The 12897-nt window shown below is 41.0% G+C and overlaps 1 protein-coding gene across 1 annotated transcript; it reads right to left on the bottom strand.

The window, feature by feature from the left end:
• Nucleotides 1–486: 486 nt before the first annotated feature.
• SEM1 (SEM1 26S proteasome subunit) lies at nt 487–6578 on the bottom strand. The gene is made up of 3 exons (XM_063411885.1): nt 6278–6578; nt 2521–2614; nt 487–675 (listed from the first exon to the last, which is right to left on the bottom strand). The coding sequence occupies exons 1-3, from the start codon at nt 6561–6563 to the stop codon at nt 633–635; spliced, it is 423 nt and encodes a 140-aa protein (XP_063267955.1). The 5' UTR covers nt 6564–6578; the 3' UTR covers nt 487–632.
• Nucleotides 6579–12897: the final 6319 nt, after the last annotated feature.

The raw sequence follows: 12897 nt of genomic DNA, 5'->3' as shown, positions 1-12897 counted from the left end.
GATTCCTAGGCTTAAATAAGCGCAAGAACAGAACTTTCACCTCCAAAGAAGTCTCCTTTTGATCAGTCCTGAGAAATGATAGGACCAGATTGGAGAGTTTGGATTTCTGCTGTTGCAAGAAGACACTTTGAAGTCTGTTTTATTAAACCAGCACTCACATGAAATGACTAAGAAAAAAACCCCAAGTCATTATGAAATAAAATGCAGAGGCAAAACAAGTTTTATCACCCCTTAATACTGCTTTCTATCACTGCTGCATTTCAATTGGAATACACAAGTATTTTATTTCCTGTGACAGCAACATTCATTAGTCTTCCTTCTGGTAACACCTGTTTAGCTCCCCATGACAGCAGCTGGTGCAAGAGCATCAGCCACTGACAGACCATTAGTGGCCTTCCAGGCAGGTCTGTGAATTCCACCACACAAGACATTTCAGAACCAAAATACAAGGTACCAGGTGAGTAGAGGCTAAATGTATGACTAGGCTAAGATTAAAAACTTTATTTTTTATATAAAACAATAATAAATCCAAGCAGATAATGAACTGTGTCTTCTCATTTTCCGTCTTTTCTTCTTTTCTCAATAAAGTCTATCCACAGTTCAGTGTTAAACCACTCCATATTCTGCAAAAACTATGATGTTTCCATCTTGTATCCATGTTTTTCTAATTCAGCTCTGTATAGAAAAGAGACAGATGTATTAAACATATATACAATACTGTTAGATGTTTGATTTAAAAAAATTACATATACTATACAATATACAATAATTTTAAGTAGCAGTGTCATACTGCTTTTTGATTCATACCAATAATCTTAACCTTACTTTGTAGTTTTTGAACTCCAGTTTTTTATCTTAGATCTCTATAAGGGACTTCTCTGTGAAAAATTCAGGTTCTTGTTTTAATCACAGTTATTGCCCTGCGACCCACCATATGGCACAAAGCAGCACCTGTGCACCTGCAACATCTCCAAACTCATTAGAATAACCAAAATATTATACATATTTCAAGATTTTCTTAAGCAAGCTCACTATCCTATTTGAATTAAATGTATGTGCTTCCAAAAAAATCGGAAGCTTTTTTTTTTTTTTGCTTTTGAATAGTGCAGTCTGGAATTTTTATTTATGTCTTGGTGCAATAGCCTTGCAGTGAACAGTTCTGAGGGAAACAATTGCTTTGCCATCCTTAGTTGTGACCAGGACAGCAAGTCAGAAACTACAACTGTTATCACTCCTGCCCTGCCACCACTTTGCTTCTCACCTGCCTCTGAACACACCAGCCAGGATGCACCTTGTTTTATGCCCTGGTTTTAGCATATGTGTATCTAGATACAGAAGTATAAATCTCTAAAAATATTTTGGGTTAGTTTGCACATTTAGTAGTAGGATTTTAAAAGTGGAGGACTGCAGCATTTTCTTCCTAGAGATGAATGAAACATGCTACAACTAGGCAACTCTGCAAAGCACTATACAGTCACCAATACTGCAGGCTGCAACTAAGGCCAGTTACAGAAAGTCTGTCTAGATCAACTGTGTCCATTAAGAATTATATTATTTTGTGAAAGTCTGTTGTTTCATTACATGTTTTCCAATATTGCCATTTAACTGCCTTTGAACCATATACAAAATAACTATACCAACATTTTTTTATGCAGAAGACACAAAAATAATTGCTTTCGCTGGAGTACAAGGGTAACCCCAGAACTGTTCGAGCAGGCTGTATTACAGACAGTTTGCTCCTCATGCAACATACTGAGGGATTAATTATAAAATCTGGCTTTGTTCTGAATGCTTGAAACAATTTAAGTTATAATTATGCGTCAATAAAGGATTACTGAAACTACAAGTGACAAAGAGGATTAAGCAACTGGCTTAAAGGTACACAAATTGCTATCACTTTTTTTTAAAGCATGTAATTAACAATTACTTTGCTGTTGTTGCTCATAAACAGTATGTTCATCACACAGGAAAGAACCTTAACATTAATACAGATCACTAATCTCCAGAAAAATTGCCCATTTGGACAAAGAACAGCAGTGCTGTTTTAAAGTACAGACATAAAACTGTAACATACTCTGCACACCACATGGCACAATGGGATAATCTTGGATGCTGTGCCATTAATCTTGGCAGCACCATTCGGAACTTACACACACACAGAAAAATCATTAGAAAAGGATCCACTCATGTTAAATTGACAAATGTCAGCTGTATCTCAACTTTCCGTGATCTTTGCATTGTTTGTGTAACAGCGCAAAATTCTGTCACCACAATGTCCTAAGGCATATTTCAGTAGAATTATTAAAAGATACACTGCTGATCAGTACTTCAGAGTCTTGTAATCCCCAAGTCTGGTTCTAAAAGGCTTTAAACAGAAAAGCAGAAAGTAGAGCTTTCATTTATTTCCATTTCAGATCTTTATTTTTTTAAAGTAAGCAGATTTCAAACTTTCAGATATTAACTAATCAACTCCATTTTAAGTATTTTAGCTGTCTTCTGGAACAGTAAGTATAAAATTACCTTAACTGATTGGAGAAATCATCTTCTACGTTGTCATCATCCCAGTTGTCTTCCCAGACATGTGCATCTTCATCTTCATCTAAACCAGTCCAGTCTAAAGACAGAAAAGCAGGTCTAAATATTGTATGCTGCACTGCTTTGGTACCATGTCTTACTGACCCATTAGCTCAGCCACAGGGAAAGGCAGACTTCTGGTGAATTTAACAAGGAACTCTGGATCCCATTCAATGTTTATGAGACAGAAAAATCTAAAACATATCTCACAATTTCTGTAATTACAACAAAAATGAAACTTGGTGAACAAAATCATTACACACATCACGGCTCGCAAGATTAAACATTCCTGAGAGATATTCTGCATACTTATGGATAAACTGCAGCATCATCCTTCCAGATTTGTATTTAAACACCTTTTTCAGATTAAAAAAGTAAGTATATATCAGATGCTTTTGCCAAAACACAGACATATTCTCTGTTCCCTCAAATCAGATGCAGTCAGCCTATGGACAAAGGACAAAAAACTATCTGTGATGCAGAAGCAAAGACAAATTGAGACAAGCATCTGCAAACAGCCTTTGATACTTCTAATCAGCTACTTGTGGGTTCCCAAGACAGCAGAAACTGTCTTGCCTTCGTAGGGAAACACTTTATGTCCACTTACTAACCTTATTTATATTTTTTTCCTATAATAAAGTAATCTGGTACACCACCCTTGACAAATTACTGATCACACACTTAATGCTTCCTTATTAAAAAAAAAATCAAACTAAATAGTTTAGAAAAATAATGAAAATGAAAGGCTCAGGATCATTATGAAAACAAGTTGGCTTATTTGATTTTTTTCAGTTTTTCCATTTATTCCTACTGAAAGACACAGTTTTTCAAATGTTAAAAAAAAAGGCCCCTAATTTTGACACTTACAACTTTTTATTTCTCAAAGACTAATAGTGTATTTAAAGAGATAACACTGTTTTCCTTCTTCCATTCTAGTAAGCCATCTGCTGCCCACGCACAGAAAGCTTTGAGGACTAAGGTCTAAGTAATAATAAAAACTGATAAGGGTATGGGGGAGCAGGGGAGAAAGTCAGTGGGGTAAAACATCAAAAACAAATTCACTGTGAATAGCTAAGTTTCTAAGAATGAAGCCTGGTCTTTGCATTTTCTTCTCCTTTTTCTAACACTGACAGGCAACAAAATTAATATTTGAGATTCACCAGGACAGGAAAATCCATTTGTCACTGATTAAAGACACACGTGTGGAAGGCATTACAATTACATTTCCCTACTCAAATAAATTATATAATGGGAAAAGATGAAGGAGCATAGAAATTGTGCTGTGAGAGCAAAAGAAAAAAACTGGGAAGAAAAGCTGAAGAAAACATGCTGTATATAAAAATGCATTATTTGGATTTAGTTGTATTGCTAGTTGCTCAAAGGAAACGACTTTTTCTTTAGAACTACCTGTAATAAGCTTTACCCTTGCCAATTTATATTCCACTGATTTGTCGAAATAAAAAAACCTCTACTGATTATCTGGATTTCGAAGAGAGAAAAAACAAAGCTCAAACAACTTAAAATTAACACAGTCAAACTTTTTAATCTAAACATACAAGTAGCTCAAACTTGGAAAAAAAATCTCCCAGTAACTCATATCCAGCACAACAAACAGCAACCTCAGTCACAGAAGATCAGCACGGCAGACTGCAAAAAGATGCCCTAAATCACACTGAGTGAAGAGGAGCTGGAAAGGCCCATGTCACCTTCCTTGCTGGGGTGAGGAGGAGAGTGAAAGTAAAGCCTAAATTCTCATCTCCATAGGACAAGATTCTGCAGCATCTGTATATTGAAACTATTAGCCCATAATTGTATAATACAGTTATTACTCCCTACTACATTATATGCCTGTGACTAAACGAAAGTAAAAAAAGGTAGAGCATTATCTGGGATTTAAAGTATTAACATCACTTGAGAGTCCACTACCATTAAGTACTACTAATATACACCAAAATTATAACCTTGTCATGGCTGAACTCCTTAAAAATATATTTTTATATGCTGATCACTGATTGTTTTGTTTTTGCACTTGGGAAACAACAAACAATTTTTAGGATTTTAGGGTTCTTTATCCCCACTTTACACGTTACATTGTTATATTCTGAAATGCATTGTACAAAAGATTCTTGAGTGACTCATTTACATGTATTTCCATCTACTATAGTATACTTATGCTGTACTTCAAAGTATCCTGTAAAAATTGGGCATGTCTGGTTTTGGTATATAACTTGATTTCACAAATTCAGTAAATTTTTAGGTTGAAACGAACGCCAAAAGTCCATGTTTTCATCCCTTAACATAGGTTTGCATTATCTAATTTCCTTTGGATAAAAACTGGGTAATAGAACACAAAGGTCTTTTATTGCTAGAAAGTGGTGTTTTAATTTGAAAAAACAATTTGGAATGAGATTGAGCCCCGTTATCACAGTTCTTTCCTAAGCAGTGGAGATAACAAAGTGGTCTGAACACTCAAAACATCTCAAAACTATGACTTCACTTGAAGATTCAAATGGACCCTTTTAGAGGTTGTTATTGTCTGCAAGAAAGAACATCTAGAAGCCTGATGATGGTCACTTTTTAATAAGTCTCTGTTCCACCCAGAAAGCCTGCACAGTACTTTGCTTTAGCATTCATTACAGCTAGAATCAAGCAAAACTAATTTCACCTTCTGTAACTGCAAGTCAGGGCTCTGCCCAATCCAAGGTCCTGAAGCTTCAGAGACCTCCCTACTGTGAATACTTAATTTACATTAAATAGGATAAACTTTTTTTCCTGTTTAGGAAACACTTATGAAAAATAAAGCATGGTCTTGTAAGTTTACTTTAGCTAATACCCTAACAATGTCATGAACTTTCTCTATCTGTACACACAAAAAATATTAATTTTAGGAGTACTAAAGCGTTCAGAACATCTAAGGCTTGTAAGGACACAGAAAAAACATCTGCAATAAAGACATTAGAGAAAAAAATCCTGCCATTACAATCATCATGATATATATCATTTTTCATGATATACAACTTGAGACAATCCCAGAATTAAAGACATAAAAAGCACACATGCCCTAATAGGGATGTTTCCAAGACTATCTCTGTCAATGGACACTGAGTTGTTTTACTGAATCTAACTTCCTTATTAAGTATATCTGTACCTATGAAAAGCAAACCAGCATACACATATCTGTGTTTCAATAGGTAACGAGACTCAGAGAACCTACAGAGCGCAGCATTTCATTTTCAGACATTTTTCCACCTTACGCTCACTTTCCAGCCCTCATCCCTCCTCTGCCTTGCGATTCTCATCTCCAGTGCCAAAAAGCCGTAAATTTCTCCCGCACTAGTTCCCAGCCCTCTCTGACAGTGACACAGCACTTCGTGCGCGATGTGCCCGGGGCCGTGACACCGGCACCGGGCCGGGCACGGGCACCACCATCGCGCTCCACCGCGGTTCTGACGGCGCTGCAGCCCCTGCCCGACACGCGGGGCACCGGGGCAGCTCCCGCGGGGCTCAGCCGGGCCCTGCGGAGCGGCAGCACAGCGGTGCCCCGCGGAGCGGCGGGGACGGGCGGGCACGGCCGGCGCACAGGGCGCCCCGGCCCCACCGCCGCTGCCGCCCGCCCCGGCCGGCCCAGGCCGCGGCGGTCCCGCCTGCAGGCCGCGGCCTGTCGCGCCCCGGCGTCCCGTCCCGTGCCGCCCCCGCCCGGCACCTTCAGCCGGGAACTCCTCAAACTCGTCGTCCTCCTCCAGGAGCCCCAGGTCCACCGGCTGCTTTTTCTCCGACATGCTGGGCCCGCACCGCGCCCCGCCGCCCTCGAGCCTGCCGGGATCCCGCGGCCCCGCCGCGCCTGCGCCGCTGCGGCCCCGCCGCGGCCCGCGCCTGCGCCCTGCGGAGCGCCGCTGTGCCCGCCCCGCCCGCCGCTGCGGGCCCGGCCGGGCCCGGGACCCGGGGAGGGGCGGCTGCGGCCTGGGGGCTGGGAGAGCAGCGAGCTCCATCCTGCAGCGTCAGACCGCACTGCACAGGCCGCTGCCGGGCGCGTCTGTTCTCTGCATTCTCTCATTGTTGCTTTGTATGCAGGCAAACCTATCGAGTATCAGCCTTCTGTCCTTAATCTCCAAGTCATGGTGTTAGGGTTTTTTCCCTTCTGGCTTTTAAAGGTAGGATTTCAAATGGCCGAGGGAAGTTTAGGTTGGACATTAGGAGGAATTCATTCACAGGAAGAGCGATCAGACGTTGGAATGGGCTCTCTTGCATGGAGGCGTGTAAGGAAAGCCTGGCCCTGGCGCTCAGTGCCATGGCCTGGGAGACAAAGGTGGCGTTTGGCCATAGGTTGGACACGATGATCCCAGAGGTCTTTTCCAACCTAATTTATTCTGTGGTTCAGTGAAAACTTACAACTAATTTGCTATCTTCTAAATTCCTTGTCCATCACATCAGAGAAACAAGCAAGCAGCTTGACAGAGAGGGTTTGACTAAGCTATTCATGAAGAGTTTAGGCTGTTATGTGAAAATGCTATGGGTTTTTATTATTCCAAAGTGTATTCATTTCACTTAAATCTAGATTCTGTTGATGATTTCAACAAAGGCAAAGTTCAGCACTTACTAGCCTGTACAAGTTTCTGTGCATGGCAGCACCGGTGGCTTTTCTCCCAGCAATCACCTTATAACAATACTGCCAATTTGGTGGAGGAGCTGGGATTTTTCCCTTGCTCTGTGAGAAGTTGATTCACAAGGCAATAACTTGCACAGCTGGGTGATACTGTGTCCTGGATTTAAAGTCAGGGAAACAACGAAACACTGATGTGGGAATTCATATATCCTTGAGTTCCAACCCCGCATCAGCGTGTTCTGGCATGCAGCCACGGGTAAGGCAAGGTGGGAAATGAACCCTTCTGCCAGGTGGAAGGTCTAATCAAGCAGCCACGTTTTAGTTTTTTTGTGCAGGACTGAGCGATGAGTGTAAAATTATGAAAACTCTGGTTTAATAAATCAGTATGTGAAACCTAGTTGTGATTTAGCTGGGATTTTCAGCAAGCTATGCATTTTGGAATAGTAGATATATTGCTCTAAGAGAGTACAAGATAAAGTCATAAAGTGGATAGGGGTCTGTCATATCAAAAGCTTGCAATGGTCCATGGTCAGTCAGTTACTAAGGCTCATATTCAAACCCTCTAGTTTTTGCCTTACCTAGAACTGGACTGAATTATGAAGTGTGGATTACACTGGGGAATAACAAGATACTCAGTTGCACCTAGATTATCCAAGAAAGAATGTAATTTGGAAACTCCTATGGACAAGTAGCTTCAAGTATCCCTGAAGCAGGAAGCAGCCTGAACTTGTTTCATAGTGTTTCCCTGCATATCTGCTGTAGAGGAAAGATACAAGAGTCCTTTCCATCCCTTCTTTCTCTGCCAAGAGGCTGGTTAGGAAGCTCTGGGAAAAGCCCATGAAAAGAGGAATCCGTACTTCCCAAGAGAATATGGCCAGCCACTGCACAGTGGAACAAGGAAAATCAAGGACTCCTGAAGCAGTGTCTTACTGATGTGGAGTCTGACCAGAATCACTCTGCGATTTGAGGCCTCCTATGAATTTCCCGTCTGTGGAGCTGGGTATTCCTCTGTCACCAGATAGCCAAACTTAATCTTGTGTTGCCACAAAAATCTATAGTGTCAAATTCTCTGCCTTTTATTATAAATCTCACATTTTTTGATGGTTCTTTTAAATTTGTGGTTTCTGGAGTTCTGTCACTAAATAAGGAGCTTGGCTCTTGTTTTACCTATTTTGCTTGTAAGATTGCTTTAAAATAATGATTTTAAAAATAAAAACTCTAAAACTGTTGGTTTAAATCCAATACTCCAGGTTTTGTAAGCCTGGAATTTCACTAGCTTGTCCAGCCTTTTTAGATGAATGCATGAATGCATACCTCAGGCCTCACTGTAATTGCCCAAACTCTTTAACTCTTTGCTAGTAGGGTCTCCAGGGGCATAGGTATGGGCACACTCCATGGGCACACACCATGTTGTGTTTCTCTTATCAAGGTATGCCCATCCTCTGTTGCCTGAAGGACCTGGTCTGTGAAGCATTCTCCAAACCAGCCTGCTAGACCTTGCAAGGACACATTCCCAGAGGACAAAGCAACAAGGCTTACCGTCAGATTTCCACTGTGTCCAAGTTGGACTTGACCTGGTGTGAACATCAAGGTTCAGAACCTGTTTGCTGGTTGTTTGGGGATCAAACTCCTCCAAAGTATATTCAGGTATTTTCACTCATGGTGGACCAGATTTGACAAGTAAACAACTCAGTCAACAGCAAATAGCCTATCAAACAGAATCTCCTGGCCCGTGGTGGATGGGTATGCCATACCCTATCCCAGGTGTATGTTCCAATGAGACTATACAGGAAGCAAATAGAAAGAACTTATTCTCCTGCAGGTAGCTGTTAGAAAATGTTGGGTTTAGTGCCAATCTTGTGGCTGGGTTTTCTTGGCAGAGGCACAGGATTTAATCCTATTTTCTTAAGGTTTCTTCCTGGCCTTCTTATTATCTTCTTCCTGGCCTTATTACTGTAGTTTCCAGTCTGTAGGCTTTGTATATCCCACACTTCACTGCAACCAGGAAGCATGTAAGAAACTCACAGTTCTGCACTGAGAAAAGACATCTTCAAATTCCCAAAGCATCACAGCATGTAAAAATGTGGTGATGCAGTTTATAATACTCAAGCATTTTGGGGGATGCAGCCCCATGGAATAGTTGTAATTCTTTAGGGAAAATAGCATAAGATTTTTCTTGATTGTCCAGATTTTTCAATGTGGAAATTTTGCAGGATGGTGTCCAAACTCCAAGTATAATCAGAGTTAGATAGTTTCTGGATGGACCATAAACAATAAGAGTTGCATTTCAGTATCTACCCTATGCAGTCAGTGGGGAAAGGCTGTGGATACCTCTAAAGAGCATACTGCCAGAGATTTTTGTTTGGTCCTTCCCCTGTGGCAGTCCCAAGACTGGCAGCAACCTTTACAGCCACCCTGTATTTCACATGGACACAGGACACACAGATCAAGGATTAGGTTTTGATCAAATTAGGGAGAACACTCCCTACATTCCCAAAACAGGATAAGAGATCTGCTTTCTTGGAGCTGCAGCCCCTGCACAGCACATCAGCTACATGCTGAATAGGTTGGATTTCCAAGACCAACAGCCTGACAGTATTGGGTCCTTCAGCAGAAAGATCTATATGCCTGTTGCATGGATATTAATGGGAAAAAAATTCTATAGATTTCAGTGGTTTGGGATGTAACTATCTCTATTAAAACCCTTACTTAAATATACCCTTAGCAGGTAACATATTAGAAATAATTGAACAAGACAATCCTGAGTAATTCATCAGTACCTCTATTATTCTTCCCAGAGTTACACATGAGCTATTTACACAATATGATTTGTTTTAATTTTTTTATTCAGCATGTTTTATGCATTAGTATCAGAAAAGCCTGTCTTTCTCTTGGCAAATGTTGCTGCAAGTTGTCTAGCAGAGAGGTGGATTATGTAGATTTATTTATTCAGAGTGTAATTTGCATAAATGAAAAATGGAAATAAATCCTTTTTTCAGAATTGAAGCCTTTTTTTCCCCTTCAAGGTGAAACAAAAAGTGTGTGTAGTACACTCATTAAGATTTCCAGATTTTTTTTTAAGGTGGACTATTAGTCATTTCAATGCCTGGGCCCATTTTCTTTGATTTGGGTGCTTTAATGTCTCAAAGCAGGTTGAGGATAAAATTAAGAAGAGACAATAGAACAGATTGGAAATTAATTTGCTTGTGAAAGGTGTCCTGTTGAAAAAAAATCTCAAAGCCATATTAAGCATTTTAGACATTTTGAGTAAACTGTTGTTTTGGAGGTCTCCTTGGTTCCAGGCTACCACACAGTGCCTATTCAGAAAAACCCTGTGCTGCAAAGAAAATTGTCATTGTATGTGTTTGAACCAGCCGTGGATCAATGTCATGTGAAATCTGGACAGAGACCTGCATCTAATGGCCCACCAGCCCAGACACATCTGCCTCAGATCAGTGGTGCCTGCAAAGCTCATCTGGGTGGGAGAGGGACTGTCTTGTGGGCCACGGACTGTTAGATATCCAGGAAAGCACCTAATTCCTGGGGGGGGAAAAAAAAACCCACAGGAAAGCTTATTAGCATTGTTACCATTCCGAATGTGTGAATTACTGTGCAGTGCAGAATATCCTGCAGCGAATTGGGCAGTCCAAGCACTGATTAATGCATCCCAGGAATCCCTTCAGAGATAGTGTTCTCTGTCTCTGGATAGTGCTGCATTTCATGCTGTAGGGTTGTTGTTTTTTGGGGGTTTTTTTTTAATTCAACTGAAGGGAAAAAAAAGCGTATCCTACATTCCGTGCATCTGGAAGTGAGGAATGGATTGCCCTGCTTCTTCCAATAGCTCTGCACAGCTCTGGACCCATAGCATTATTCCTGAGGTCAGTGCCTTTGGCTTGCCACTATTTATTTATTCATGTCTGCAGAGGTCCTCTTTTTCTCTCCATATGCTCCATCATTCACCAGCACCTCGTGGTAGCCCACCCTGCTCCCACAGCCCATCCGTTCTCAGAGCTGACCCTCACTGGGGTCAGGGTGCGATTAGGTGGCTGCAGATCATAAGGAATATTAATCACAAGGAACACTTAGATGTTGCTTTGCAGACTTCCTTATGTGAAATACGCTGTGGCAAGCTATCAGGTTACCAGTGGCTGAAATAGAAACAGTTCTCTCTTTGCCCTTGACAGTCAAAAGAGGGTTTGATTTATTTTCTCATTTTCACTCAGTCTAAAGGCAGCTGGGCAGTATTGCTGCAAAGCTCTAGCTGTGTGTCATTGTAATAGGGGCAATATGTTTGTTCACTTCTGCTCTCTTCCTCTTTCTAATTGTTCTATTGTCTTTCTGTTTTCTCTCTGCATTGGGGCTGACAAAATGTCTCCTTGGGTTTAGCCCTCTAGCCAAAACTTAACGGGCTCCTAATCAAGAACTAACACCACCAGCAGGCAATTTCCTGCCTTTGTGTACCATTTCTGGTATCATCTTTCTTCTTCTCTCAGTCCATCATTACAAATTTTCGCCATTATTTTCCTTTGACTCTTCCTCTGTATAGGGTGCAGGAAGCTTCCTAAATATTGTTCCCCTTCCATTTTCTGGCCACTTGATTTCTGGCCTCTCAACTCTACACCCTGGAAGAGTACCAGATACATCCAGAGCCAGATTTTACAAAGCCAAGTAGCCCTGGGATAACTGTATATTCCATGTAGCTGCATCAGCAGAATGTTTATTGTGGAACCTTGATGCAAATTATAAGGGTATTTTGAACCTAAAAGGGGTGACCGTAATGCAATTAGCCACTAGGTACCTCTCACCATGACTTGGATTTTCATGCAAATACCAGGATTGTCAGGATAGAATTCAGTTGCCGAAACAAATGTTTCTGAGGTCAGTTGAGGTGCCCTAAAACACAGAGCCACCTGATGGAACCTGGGAGATGTTGGCCCATCCCAACTGCAGCTGGAGATAAGGCAAAATACCCCAGGGTTTCCAAAACAGCATCAGTGCTATTGCCTGTGCTTAAGTGACTGAATTACTATCATATGTTGAAATAACTGTGTTTTGCTCAAGTGTCTTTTTCATGTCATTACACAACTGACTTCATTTATTCTGCCATGGCTGTCCTGAGAATAGTGCACTCCTCAACAGGAGTTAGTTACTGGATATGTTAGTATGACCTCTAGAAATTAGGTGAACAGAGTAGGCTTTATTTTCCACCTCAAATATGCTTCTACTTTCACATATCTGAGGTGGGGCCAGGATGAAGTTCAACTCAAGTAAAATCAAGTATTGTAGCCTGGGAATAATTATTAAGCATTATTTCTGATGTTGAGATAGATAAGCAGGGCTATTTATTAGCAATCCTGGTAAGCTGTGGTCTTACTAATACCTAGACTATTTCAAGAGCAAGAATCACACTACCGAATCTGAGGCCAACCTCACCTTAAGGGAATTCCTCAGACAGCCCCTCTGTACTTTCAGTTCAGAAAAGAAAAAAATGGGCTGTTCAAGGTGGAAATTCAGAGCACCTGGGTTTAAATATCAGCCCTGAAATGTAATTTGAAGGGACCTATCACATCTCTGACTATATTAGGAGGACTTGCCCATAATTATGTATGAAAAGAGAGGAGACGGAAATAATCCCTTACAAGGTCAATACGAACAGACATCCTTGCTGGCCACATTTCTGTGGCAAAATTCCTCCAGGGCATTTTTAGCCCTAAGTGTAT

This window comes from Prinia subflava, chromosome 1 (assembly GCF_021018805.1).
Source record: "Prinia subflava isolate CZ2003 ecotype Zambia chromosome 1, Cam_Psub_1.2, whole genome shotgun sequence".
NCBI lineage: Eukaryota > Metazoa > Chordata > Aves > Passeriformes > Cisticolidae > Prinia > Prinia subflava.
This window is presented reverse-complemented; position numbering and strand designations above follow the sequence as displayed.